The 14306-nt window shown below is 39.6% G+C and overlaps 1 protein-coding gene across 2 annotated transcripts in view; it reads right to left on the bottom strand.

The window, feature by feature from the left end:
- Positions 1–693: 693 nt before the first annotated feature.
- The window catches only part of SAP130 (Sin3A associated protein 130), an 82874-nt gene continuing 69261 nt past the window's right edge, over positions 694–14306 (bottom strand). For both annotated transcript variants that reach the window (XM_080799540.1, XM_080799541.1), the window contains exons 19-21: positions 3573–3676; positions 2338–2451; positions 694–1633 (exon numbers count right to left, since the gene is read on the bottom strand). In XM_080799540.1, coding sequence (XP_080655666.1) covers positions 1475–1633; positions 2338–2451; positions 3573–3676 — 377 coding nt within the window. In that variant the 3' untranslated portion in view covers positions 694–1474. The remainder of the gene's footprint in view (positions 1634–2337; positions 2452–3572; positions 3677–14306) is intronic.

Genomic DNA, 14306 nt, shown 5'->3' with positions numbered 1-14306 from the left:
CCTGTCTTAAATCTATTCAGGTCAGAGCAAAGAGGAGAGCTCCAGGTCCAACCTGGCAACTAGGTCCTAAGAAATGAGAACATCCAGCTAGAAGGGAGGGAGATGCTAGTTTGTATTCAAAGGAAGCAAGCCTAGCTACTATACCATTCAGGTAGCTCAGAGCAAGAGCAAACTTGTGGGGACGCCTGGGTGGCTCAGTTGGTTAAGCAGCTGCCTTCGGCTCAGGTCATGATCCCAGAGACCTGGGATCGAGTCCCGCATCGGGCTCCTTGCTCGGCAGGGAGCCTGCTTTCGCCCTCTGCCTCTGCCTGCCACTCTGTCTGCCTGTGCTCACTCTCTCTCTCTCTCTAATAAATAAATAAAATCTTAAAAAAAAAAAAAAAGAGCAAACTTGTGAAGAAAATCCACCCACTGTGGCACTACGATCCCAATTCCTGCAGCCTTAATTGTTCTATAATTTGACCAATTAATACCTGCAGTGGGACAAAATAGTCTGGTACTTAAGACAAGCAAGAGCCAACAGACTTTACCATGGTGACCTCTTTAAAATACCAGGATAAGTGGAACCCATTTATGTGGAAAAACAAAATTTGGCAGAGTAGACTCTCAACATTGTGTAAGAAATTATAGTAGGACACACTCACGTGGTGATCATCACGGCACTATTTCACTTTATAAAAAGATGCAAACTGCTCATGTACAAAAACCTCTTTGAGTCCTTTATTAACATTTGGAGATGTGCGGTACATACAATTAACAGCATCACACCAGCTACAGAAGTACAAATAACCGAGAACGTACTTCAAAACAAGGATCTCAGAGCAACTTCAGATGTTGCCTGCTCTGAACCTCCACAAAAACCCAACTCTGACACACGCAGGACAGACAATATAACAATTTCACTTTGAAATGGTTCTTTAGAAAAATGACAAGAATTAATAGTTCAAACCCTTTAGAGTGTGAGATGTGGCAAGTCTCTCGGTGCCATGGCACTGCTGTAAAAGGCCAGCTCAGGCATTTGAAGGTCAGACAAAGTAAGAACCGGCTAGGATGAGGGGAAGAGGTTTGATTTTCAGTGTAGAGAGATAACAGATGGTCCAAGTGGATACTTTCAGTCCAGGCTCAGTATAGGTCCTGCAGGAATCCATCAGATAAATACAGTTTATAAACCAGAAGGCTGAAAAGTGCCAGCCATTCATTCGTGTCACTGATGACAGACACTGATGCATCAGGAGTCATTTATGACACAGCGAGTTTAAGAGGGATACGCCTGAAAGAGAGAATGGAGTTCACTGTGTCAGAACAGCTCTGATCCATTTGTGCCACTGGGTACCATGGGTCCCCTCTGCTTTCTTGTGTGAATTAAGGAACACTTCCTTTATTTCAATGTTCCAACCAAATAACCAAAACCCTCCCCCCACCCCCACCATCATTCTTCATAAATTCTGTTTCCAAAGTCCTGATTCTTCCAAGTCTAGACTTTTTCCTTTCGCTTCAATTTTGACACCTTCTTGACAGTCCCATTCTTGTTTAGAAGCTTCAGGACACGGTCTTTATGATCTAAAACTTTAAGCATCGAGTCTCTGGCCTCACTGATCTGGTCCATCACAAGTTTACACCGCTGCATATTTCCCTGCAACAGAAGACATCGTCACCAATCAGTAAAGAGGAGACCACCAGGTTTTCAAATAACTTTTCATGTATGGACTGAGGCCACTTTGAGGCTTCCACACAGAAAAAAATGTTTTAGTCTTGGTAATGCAGGCTAAAGTAAATAGGTTTTTCTTTTTTTAAGATTTATTAATTTATTTTAAAGAGAGCGTGTGTTGTGAGTTGGTGGGGGCAGTGGTGGTGGTGGTAGGAGGAGCAGAGGGGGAAGGAGACAGTCTTAAGCAGACTCCCCATGGAACACAAGCCCAACATGAGGCTCAATTCCATGACCCCTGAGATCGTGACTTGCATCGAAACTAAGAACTGGATGCTCAACCAACTGAGCCACCCAGGCATCCTAAATAGTAGTTTTTTTTTTTTTTTAAAAGATTTTATTTATTTTATTTGACAGGCAGAGATTACAAGTAGGCAGAGAGGCAGGCAGAGAGAGGAGGAAGCAGGCTCCCTGCTGAGCAGAGAGCCCGATACGGGGCTCGATCCCAGGACCCTGAGATCATGACCTGAGCTGAAGGCAGAGGCTTTAACCCACTGAGCCACCCAGGTGCCCCATAAATAGTAGGTATTTACTAAAGCTATTAATGAAAGAGGGAGGGAAACGGGATAAGTAAGATAGTGTAGTGACAACACCACAAACTGGATGATCAGAGAGAAAGGGCTATGCCAAACCTGTATCAGTTCATTTATTCGGTGTAGATCATCATCAGTTGCCGCTTTTTTCTTTGGGATAATCCCTTCCTGCAGGTTGGTGAGTCTTTCATAAACATCATGTTCTAGATTTGTCTGCAACACACAAGAGGAAGGGCATCATGGCCTCCGAGATACTTTTCCTTGGTAACCTCAGGCAAATGCACCCACCTTGAATCACTTCTGTAAACTGGGATGAGAGCTGTTTGGGTGATAGAATCCTTTCTCCCGAGGACTAGGGCACTAATGTACAGCAAGGGAAATTGGTCAACAATGATTAACAGGACAATCTGTCATAATTTAGGGCCCATCTTCAAGGATAACTTTTAAATACTGCCCTGAATTCACAACTTCTCTAAAAAAAACAGTCTAAAGGTTTCATAGAAACATGCTTTTCTAAAGTACAAAAAGTAGCCATGGCATTACTTTTTATTTTCCTTAAAGATAGTCATAATAGACAATGTTTTTCAGATCACAGCTACTCCAAAGATGGAAAAACTTCGTGAGGTTGTTGTTTTGATTGCCTCCCCTCTTCACCTCCTTCGTGAAGGAAGGATTCCTACCCTAGGGTTATGGAAACGGACAAGTAACATCCACCAACACTGGACACATGAGATCAATAGCAGTTTACTAGTCAATATACTCACAGCCCAGGGGAGGAAGACACCACACACCACGCAGGGCCACGCAGGGGCTGCACTCAGGAACAGAGTGAACAAGCAGGGGCTGTAGGAGGCAGGCTTTGTAGTATTGAGAGGGAGAGGTGTTCCCTGGTTACCATGGGGATGTGACAGCTTATCTGCACAATATTGCAAACTGGCAGGGAACTAAAGCCCACTCATCAGGAAGAAGTGGGAGTGGAGCCTGGTCCCTGTGATAAGGAGCATGGTGGGGAGCAAGGGCTTATAGTTAGGCCATTTGAGGCTTTTTTAGATTCATAGTAACATAAAATATGGAACCTTAACTGTAGGTCTTACACTACAATTGTTCAATATATATTTTGGTTCTGGGTACCAGAATAAGAAATGTTTGAATTGTATCTCTGGGATAGATATAGTAATTATAATATTATACGTTATACATAAAAATTCTGTATGACCCTTGTTAATTGGGAATGCTTCAGAATTACTCAAAAGGAAATACTCTATGAACTCAAATGCCTCCAGCATCTGTTCCTCTCTGCAACAGTATATAACAACTACTAGAATTCTACCCACCAGCTGTAGCAATTGAGCAGCACAGAGGTGAACTTTCCAGCCTTGAGCACGACAGGATACCCCTTTCTGGTTAGCTATTTCCTGCAGCATAGCTTTCTTCTCTTCTGGAACCATTTTAAAAAAAAGTATATTTCAATTTTTATAAAACTAAAATAACGTGGTTTCAAGTTACCGATGCACTATTTCATCAAGAATTTCTTAAATATGTTTACATGAATAGAAGTTTCTCTCCTTTTTTTTTTTTTTTTTAAGATTTTACTTATTTATGAGAGAGAGAAAGAGCAAGAAAGGGAGAGAAAGGGCATGAGAAGGGAGAGGTCAGAGGGAGAAGCAGGATCCCCGCCGAGCAGGGAGCCCGAGCAGGACTCAATCCCAGGACTCCAGGATCGTGACGTGACCAGAGCTGAAGGCAGTTGCTCAACCAACTGAGCCACCCAGGTGCCCCAAAGTTTCTTCTTTTGTTCCCTCCCAAAGAATGCTGTAAAGACATATTCTGCTAATCTAGTGAGTACGAAAGAGAGCAAATTAATATTCTAATCTCTTAAAGGAAGGGAAATGGTCTCTGGTGGCCTGAAGCCTTACTCATGAGTGATGCTTGCAAGCATGTGGAGAATTGGGGATGAAATTTTAGAAGCTTTCTGGTGTTATCTGGGTCATGGAGAAATGAATCAAATTTGAATAGCATTTTCACATTTGGATAGAAAAGTCCAGTAACTAGAACTATAGTAAAATAAATATGAAATGTATCATTGGATTGGGGAGAGGGAAAGTAGGATTGAGGGATACTTGTCAAAGGCGAGTTGAGCTGTGTACATGAAGTTTTAACTACTGTTTAACCACAACTTAAAATGTATTTATAGGGGCGCCTGGGTGGCTCAGTCGGGTAAGGGTTTGCCTTCTGCTCAGGTCATGATCCCAGAATCCTGGGATGGAGCCCCATGTTGGGCTCCTTGCTCCTCGGGAAGCCTGCTTCTCCCTCTCCCTCTGTTTAATAAAAAAATAAAATCTTAAAAAAATGTATTTATACATTAATTAAAAATGCAGGGCTCAAGGGATCAGGACCCTGGGATCATGACCTGAACCGAAGGCAGATGCTTAACGACTGAGCCAGCCAGGCACCCCTAAACAGATATTTCTCCACAAAAGATACCCAAGATATGTTCGAGTTTCTGCCTACTCCAAAAAAAGTTGCTATGAACAGCTGTGTACTGATTTTTGTGGGGACACAGGTTTTGATTTTTCTGGGATAAATGCCCAGGGGTGTAACTGTTAGGTCATATGGTAAGTGTATGTTCTAGTTTTTATGAAACTGCCAAACTGTTTTCCAGAGAAGCTAGCTCAGCAAAGTATGAGAGACAACTGACCTATGGTATGACAGTGCTCTGCTAACCTGCTCTCCAGGGAAACTGGTGAAAATTTTAAAAAGAACTATTTAGACCCATGGAAAGGCTCTTAAGAGAAAACAGAAAATCTTAAGGGAAAACAGAAAATCTACTCATGCAATATCGATTCAAGCAAATCTGTGGTAAGAACAGTGAGTCCATGTTATCTGAACCAAGACCATTCCCTTTTTCTTCTCCCAGCTGAGTGAGGTAGATCTCCACGCAGACTGCTGCAGCCCAGAACATGGGGTTCCCTCTCCTCCAGCTGCCAGGTGGAAGGTTATCTTCCCAGGAGGAGCAGGTCATCAGCATTTCCCATTCTGCTCCCCGCTCCCTGCTGCTCAGGCTAAGTCCTAGGTGAGTACAACTGAGATGCAGGGGCTTTCTTCTGTTCAGTTACTAGTCTAGAATGGAGACTGTACCTTAGGGCAAAGTGTGCTGAGAACACTGGGCCCTGGGAGCCCTTCTTCTGCTTTGTGAAGTGGTGATTTCATCCTAGAAGAGGTGAGCCAAGAGGACCCCAGGCTGTTCATTCCTCTTCTCCTCCACTTGTTGCTCACCTCCTAGAGTGAGGTGTTACTTAGAGAGAAGGCTGCCATTGTCTTCACCCACCTCCAGAGGCCTAGCTCAGAGATTCTGTCTGGGGGAGAAACAGCCTACACAACAGATAGCTTCTAATCTTATCCTAAAGGAACTGACTCCATTTACCACAGACTATGAAGGTGAAACCTAAAGGTGCTCCTAAGAGCAGTGGAGGTTGTAATGAAAGGCAACTGGGAGATTTGTATGTCAAAGGAAGACACCACACTCTAGGAAGCCTAGACTGTGGGCTGACTAGTTTGTAAGACAGAACAAAGAATAAGATGACTGAGAGAAGTCCTCTTGGGGGCAGAACAAATATCAAACACTAACCTGAGTAACTACTCTGAAAGGAGCTATGATTTGACTGGAATAGTTTGCAGGGGAATGTAATTTGTGTTTCAGAGCACATTCCAGTACTATTTTCTGGTAGAGCAAATAGCACGCAGTTAGTGGGGCTAATCAGCTAGGTGTGGTTAGGGAAAGAGTGGGCGAGAGCTCTACCAGTGCCATAGTCATCCCAAGATGACTACCGGCATACCTGAAGCTATGCCTCCCTGAGGAGCAACATCGAAGGCTCAACACACCTGGTGGTGGAGGTGATGCGACTTCACTAAAATAATCTAACCAGTCACTACACAAATGAACAAGCAAGTAACAATAACAAGGCTGGTGTGGTGTGACGAGAGACCAGTATCCAGAGTTATCTAGAATGTCTAGTTTCCAACAAAAAATTATGAGGCATGCAAAAAAATAATAAAGTGTGACCCATACTTGGGGGAAGAAAGCAAGCAAAAGAACTGCTTATAAGAGAGACCAGATGTCAAATTTACCAGAAAAAGATTTCACAGCAGCTGTTATAAATAAATTCACTGAATGGAAGGGATGTAGGAGTGACGATGGAAGGTATGATGATCACGTCAAATTAAGTAGAGAAATCAATAAAGAGGTAGAAATTATAAAAAGGAACCAAATGGAAATTCTGGGATTAAAAAGTACAATAAATACTTAAAAAAAATTCACTTAGGGCGCCTGGGTGGCTCAGTGGGTTAAGCCTCTGCCTTCGGCTCAGGTCATGATCTCAGGGTCCTGGGATCGAGTCCCACATCAGGCTCTCTGCTCAGCAGGGAGCCTGTTCCTCCCCTCTCTCTCTCTCTCTGCCTGCCTCTCTGCCTACTTGTGATCTCTCTCTGTCCAATAAATAAATAAAATCTTTAAAAAAAAAATTCACTTAGAGGAACACAACAGTAGATGGAAACTGGTACAAAAGAGAATTAGTCAAGCTAAAGAACACAGTAAAAGGAATGAAAAAAATAAGCAGGGCCTCAGAGAAATGAGAGACACTTTTAAAAGCCTCCACACATGGGTAAAGGGAGTACCAGAAGAGGGAAAGAAGAAATATTCAAAGAAAAAAAATGGCTGAAATGTCCCCAATTCATTGTAAAACAATAACCCAAATATCAAGAAACTCCAGGATCTCCAAGTATGAGAAATGCAACAACCTCACAGAATCAACAATTGACTTTTAAGGAGAAACAAGGGATGCCAGAAGGCAGTGTGACTACAGGTCAAAGTGCTTAAAGAAATGTACACAAAATCTAGTTTCTCTGCATCCTCATCAGCATTTAGCATTATTAGTATTTTTTGTTTCAACTGTTTTCATAGGTGTGTAGTGACATCTCAATTTTCATTTCTTTAATGGCTAATGATGTTGAACATTTTTAAAAAAATAAATTTTATGGTTCAGGACCCAGTGAAAATACAGCAGTACATTTTACTTGTTATGCCTCCTTAGACAACTTTTGGCTTGATGGTTTCTCAGCTAGTCCTTGCTTCTAATGGCCTTGACAGTTTTGAAGATTACAGGTCAAATAATTTTGCAGGGTGCCCTTCTATTTGGATTTGTCTGATACTTCTTTCAGGATTAGAATGTAGTTATGAGAAGAGACACAGAGTTGGGCAAGTGCCAATGCCATCACAGAACATGGGTGGGTATATACTATTTTTTAAAAAAATTCCAGTATAATCAACATACAGAGTTATATACTACTTTCAGGTGTATGGTACAGTGATTCAACAACTCTGTACATCACTCAATGCTGATCACGATAAGTGTACTCTTAATTCTGTTCATCTATTTCACCTCTGGCCCCTACCTATTTCCCCTTTGGTAACCATCAGTTTCATCAGTTTGTTCTCTATTTCTTGGTTTGTCCCCCTTTTTTCTTTGTTTTTTAAATTCCCCATGAGTGAAATCATATGGAATCTGTCATTCTCTGAATTATTTCACTTAGCACTATATACCCTCTAGATCTGTCCAGGTTGTTGCAAATGGCAAGATTTCATTCATTTTTATGGCTGAGTAATATTCCCTTTTGTATACATATCACATCTTTTTTATCCATTCATCTCTCAATGGACCCTTGGGTTGCTTCCATAGCTTGGCTATTGTAAATAATACTGCAATAAACAGAGGGGTGCATTTATCTCCTCGAACCAGTGTTTTCAAATTCTTTGGGTAAATGCCCAGTAGTGGAATTACTAGATCATGTGGTAATTCCATTTTTAATTTTTAAAGGAGCCTCCATAATGTTTTTCACAACGGCTGCACCGGTTGGCATTTCTATCAAGTGTATCAGGGTTCCTTTTTCTCTACATCCTTGCCAACACGTGTTTCTTTTGTTTTTGATTTCAGCCATTCTGACAGGTGTGAGCTGGTATCTCATTGTGGTTTTGATTTGTGTTTCCCTGATGATGACTGATGCTGAGCATCTTTTCCTGTGTCTTTTGGCCATCTGGATGTCTTCTTTGGAGAAATGCCTCTTCATGTCTTCTGGCCATTTTTAATTTGGATTATTTGGGGTTTTCTGGTGTTGAGTTGTAGCTTTTTGATTTTCTTTTTTAAGATTTTATTTATTTATTTGACAGAAAGAGAGAGCACAAGCAGGCAGAGCAGGAGGGGGAGGGAGAAGCAGATTCCCTGCTGAGCAGAGCCCAGTGTAGGGCTTGATCCTAGGACCCTGGGGCCATGACCTGAGCCAAAGGCAGACACTTCACCAAATGAGCCACACAGGTGCCCAAGTTATAGAAGTTCTTTATGTATTTTGGATACTAACCCTTTATCAGACAGGTCATTTGCAAATTATCTTCTACCAATCAGTAGGCTGTCTTAGTTTTGTTGACTGTTTCCTTTGCTGTGCAGAAGTTTTTTTTAATTGATGAAGTCAGAATAGTTTATTTTTGCTTTTGTTTCCCTTGCCTTCGGAGACCTATTTAGAAAAATGTTGCTATGGCTGATGTCAGAGAAATTACTGTCTGTTCTCCGGGATTTTTATGGCTTCAGGTCTCACACTTAGGTCCTTAATCCATTTTGAGTTTACTTTTGTGTACGGTGTTAAGAAAGTGGTCCAGTTTCATCCTTTTGCCTGTTGCTGTCCAGTATTCCCCAATACCATTTGTTGAAGGGACTTTTTCCCATTGCATATTCTTGCCTCCTTTTGTCAAAGATTAATTGGCCATATAATTGTGAGTTTATGTCTGGGTTCTCTAGTCTGTTCCACTAACCTGTGTGCCTGTTTTTATGCCAGTACAATACTGTTTTGATTACTACAGTTTTGCACTGTATCTTGGAATTTGGAATTTTAACACCTCTAGTTTTGTTTTTCTTCTTCAAGATTGCATTGGCTATTGAGGGTCATTTGTGGTTCCATACACATTTTAGGATTATTTATTCTAGTTCTGTGAAAAATGCCATCGGCATTTTGATAGGGACTGTATGAAATCTGTAGATTGCCCTGGGTAGTAATGACATTTTAACAGTATTTGTTCTTCCAATCCATGAGCATGTAATATCTTTACATTTGTGACATATTCAATTTCTTTCCTCAATGTTTTATAGTTTTCAGAGTATGTCTTTCATCTCCTTGGTTAAGTTTATTCCTAGGCATCTTATTATTTCTGGTGTATTTGTAAAGGGGACCATTTTCTTAATTTCTCCTTCTGCTATCTGACAGTATACAGAAACACAACAGATTTCTGTATATTGATTTTGTATCCTGCAACCTCAATGAATTCATTTACCAATTCTAGTAGTTTCTTGGTGGACTCTATCATCTATAAATAGTCAAAAGTTTTCCTTCTTCCTTCCCAGTTTGGATGCATTTTATCTCTTTTTCATGTCTGACTGCTGTGGCTATAACTTCCAGTACTATGTTGAATAAAAGTGGTGAAAGTGGACATCCTTGTCTTGTTTCTGATCTTTGCTGAAAAGCTCTCTGTTTTTTTACAACTGAGTATGATGTTGGTGTGGATTTTGAGATATGGCCTTAAATATGCTGAGATATGTTTCCTGCAAGCCTATTTTTTTAAGTCACGAATGGATGTTGTACTTTGTCAAATGCTTTTTCTGCACCTACTAAAATGATCATATGGCTTTTTTCCTTTCTCTTGCTGATGCGATGTACCATGCTGATTAATCAATCAACATGTGAGTAATGATCCACCCTTGTATCCCAGGAATAAATCCCATTTAATTGTGGCAAATGATTTTTTAAAACATATTGTTAGATTCAGTTTGCTAATATTTTTTCAAGGATTTTTGCCTTAATGTTCATCAGAGATACTGGCCTGTAATTCTCTTTTTTTGTGATGTCTTTATCTGGTTTCAGTATCAGGGTAATGCTGGCCTCAGAATGAACTTGGAAGCTTTCCTTCCTCTTCAATTTTTTGGAATAGTTTGAAAAGAATTGGGCATTAACTCTTAAATGTTTGGCAGAATTCACCTGTGGAGCTGTCTGGTCCTGGACTTATTTGATGGAAGTTTTCTGATTACTGATTCAAATTTTCTATTTTTTCCTAATTCAGTATTGGGAAGTTATAGGTTTCTAGGAATTTATCCATTTTGTCCAGATCAAACAATTTATTGGCATATTTTTCATAATATTCTCTTATATTCCTTTGTATTTCTGTAGTGTCAGTTGTTCTCCTGTTTCATTTCTGTTTGAATCTTCTCTTTTTCTTTTGATAAGTCTAGCTTAAGGTTTATTAATTTCGTTGATGTTTTCAAAGAACAAACTCCTGGTTTTATAGATCTGTTCTATTGTTTTTAAAGTTTCTATCTCATTTATTTCTGCTCTAATCTTTATTTCCTTCCTTGTACTGGTTTGGGGTTTGTTCTTCTTTTCCTAGCTCCTTCAGATTTAAGGTTAGGTTGTTTACTTGAGATTTTTCTTGCTTCTTGAGGTTGGCTGGTATTGTTATAGGCTTCCCAAAGATTTAGATCACTGTGCTTTCATTTTCATTTGTCTCCATGTATTTTTTGATTTCCTCTTTCATTTCTTGGTTGACCCATTCATTGTTTAGTAGCATGTTATTTAATGTCCATGTATTTCTGTTTTTTTCCAGATTTTTTCTTGTGGTTGATATCTAGCCACAGTGCTATGGTCAGAAAAGATGTATGGTATGACTTCAATTTTTAAAAATTTGTTGAGACTTGCTTTATGACCTGACATGTGATATATTCTGGAGAATGTTCCATGTGCACTTGAAAAGAATGTGTATTCTACCATTTGGGGATGGAATGTTCCATCTGGTCCACTGTGTCATTCAAAGCCACAGTTTTCTTGGTTGACTTTCTGTTTGGATGATTTATCCATTGATATAAGTGGGGTGTTAAAGTCCCCTATTATTATTGTATTACTATTGACTATTTTTTTTTAAGGTTTTATTTACTTGAGAGAGAGAGTGAGAGAGAGAGCGAGCGAGCATGACAGGGGAGAGGGTCAGAGGGAGAAGCATACTCCCAACCGAGCGGGGAGCCCGATGTGGTACTTGATCCCAGGACTCCGGGGTCACGACCTGAGCTGAAGGCAGTCGCCCAACCAACTGACCCACCCAGGCTCCCAACTATTTCTTTTACGTTTGTTATTAGCTGGTTTATGTATTTGCATGCTCCCATGTAAGGTGTGTAAGTATTAGCAATTGTTTTATCTTCTTGTTGGATTGCTTCCTTCATGATTAGTGTCCTTCTTTATCTCTTCTTACAGTTTTTTTTTTCTTCTTACAGTTTTAAAGTCTATTTTGTCTGATATAAGTATTTTTACTATTTTGGTTTTCTTTTCACTTCCACTTCCATGATAAATATCTTTCCATTCCTTCACCTTCCATCTACATGTGTCTTTAGGTTTGAAATGAGTCTCCTGTAGGCAGCATACAGATAGGTCTTGTTTTTTTTAATCTATTCTGTTATCCTATGTCTTTTGGTTGGAAAGTTTTAGTCCATTTACATTCAAGTAATTCCTGATAGGTATCCATCTGCCATTTTGTTACCTTTTCCCCCCAGAGAGCGAAAGCATGCACACGAGGGTGGGGGGAGAAGAGGGGCAGAGGAAGAGGGAGAATCTCACAAAGGCTCCACGCTAATGCTTGATCTCACAACCCTGAGATCATGAACTGAGTCAAAATCAAGAGTCTGATGCCCAATCGACTGAGCCACCCAGGTACCCCTTGTTACTTGATTTATGGTTGACTTTGTGTTTTTTTCTGTTCCTTTCTTCTCTTGCTCTCTTCTCTCACAGTTCAGTGGTTTTCTTTAGTGATATGCTTCGACTGCTTTCTCTTTATATCTATTACCAGTTCTTGATTTGTAGTTATTATCAAATTTATATATATAACACCTTACACATATAACAGTGTATACTGATAGTCACTTAAGTTTGAACAGGAGGGTATACTATTAACACGACTTGTCACTATTCATATCGACCTTGAGCACCTGGCTGATGTGGTGAGATTCAGGCATATCCATTACAAAGTTACTCTTTCACCCACCAAATTAAACTTTGTTGAGAAAATCTCTATGTGCAGACCACACTTAAAGACTGGAAATTTCTATTCCCTTGAACAACTTGTGCGTGCCATCTAAGTTATCCTCTTCAGTGAAATGTCTCTTCATGCCTTTGTCCATTTTCTAATTGGATTATTATTTATATTTACTATTAAGTGTTGAAAGTTCCTAATACATATTTTCTAGATATAAGCCCTCTATGAGATATGTGGTTTGGTAGTATTTTCTCCCAGTCTATAGTTTATCTTTTCATCTTCCTAACAGGGTCTTTCAGAGATAAAAAGTTTTATATTAAGTCCAGTGTATTATCCTTTCCTTTTGTGGACAGTCTTTTTGTCCACGTGTCTAGAACTGTTCACCATGCCCTAGGTCCTGAAGACTTTATTCTAGGTTTTCTTCTGAAGTTTAACATTTTTACATTTCATATTTAGATCCATTACCCATTTTCAGTTAACTTCCTTATAAGGTGTGAAGATTAAGTTAGGGTCTTTGGCTTTTTAAAAAATTTATGGATGTCTAGCACCATTTGTTGAAAATAGGACTCTCCTTCCTCCACTGAATTTTTTTTTCATTGGGTCAAAAATCAGTTGAGCATATTTGTGTGGGTCTATTTCTGCATTTTCCATTCCATTCCAGTCATCTATATGTACATCCCTCTGCAAATACCAGCCCATTTAAACTACTGTAGATAAACTAAGCGTTAGTATCAGGAAATATGATTTCTTGTTTTTCAACATTATTTTAGCTATTCTACTTTCTATACCTTTCATATAAAGTTTAGAATAAGATTTACTATGGCTATAAAAACCTTTCTGTGAGTCTGGTAGAACTGTATTAACCCTATTGATCAATCTAGGGAAAACTTACATCTTTATGTTGAGTTTCAAATCCATGAACATTGCATGGCTCTTCATTTATTCAGATCTCTTTCATCAGCATTTTGTAGTTTACAGCAAACACATCCTGTAATGTTTTGCTAGATTTACACCTAAATAGGTCATTTTTTTGAGGATCAACTGCAAATGCTATTATGTTTTCAGTATCAGTTTGCACAAGTTCATTCCAAGTACCTAAAATTATAATTGATTTTTGTGTGCTAACAATGTATCCTGTGATCTTGCTGAACTCACTTACTAGTTCCAGTTTTTGGTTTTTTTTGGTGGAATCCTTCAGATTTTTTATGTAGACAGTGATGTCATTTGCAAATAGAGACAGTTTTTTATTTATTCCCGCCCAACCCATACAGTCTTTTACCTCTTTCTTGACTTACGTGGTGCCTAGAACTTCCAGTACTAATGCTGAGTAAGAGCAGTAAGAGAGAGACCAGACAACAGCCTGGTCTTTTGGCTAGAGTAGAAAGCATTTGGTCTTTCACTGTTAAGCATATTTGTTACTTGTAGGTTTGTTGAAGACTTTATCAAGTTAAGGAAGTCTTCCTTCTCTGTTTTGGAGAGATTATGAATAGGTGTTGAATTTTGTCAAATAATTTTTCTGCATGAGTTGATATCATTATGTTTTTCTTCTTTAGTTTTTGCTAGGGGTTGAACTATGTCCCCTCAAAAGACGTGCTGAAGTTCTAACCCTTGTACCTATAATGGTGACCTTATTTGGGAATAGGGCCTTTGCAGACATAATCGTGTCAAGAAGTAGTCACGCTGAATTAGAGAGGGCCCTAAAAGAATGACAGATGTCCTTGTAAGAGGTAGAGAAGGAGATGAGACACAGGAAAGAACGCTATGTGATGATGGAGGCAGAAACTGGAATGATATAGTTACAAGCCAAATAATACTAAGGACTGCTGGCAAGCAGCAGAAGCTAAAATGAAGCAAGGAAGGATTCTCTTCTACAGCCCTCAGAGAGAGAACGATTCTGCAAATACCTTGATTTTGGACATCTAACCTCCAGAACTCCAAGAGTATAAATTTGTAA

Source organism: Martes martes (assembly GCF_963455335.1).
Source record: "Martes martes genome assembly, chromosome: 3".
Lineage (NCBI taxonomy): Eukaryota > Metazoa > Chordata > Mammalia > Carnivora > Mustelidae > Martes > Martes martes.
This window is presented reverse-complemented; position numbering and strand designations above follow the sequence as displayed.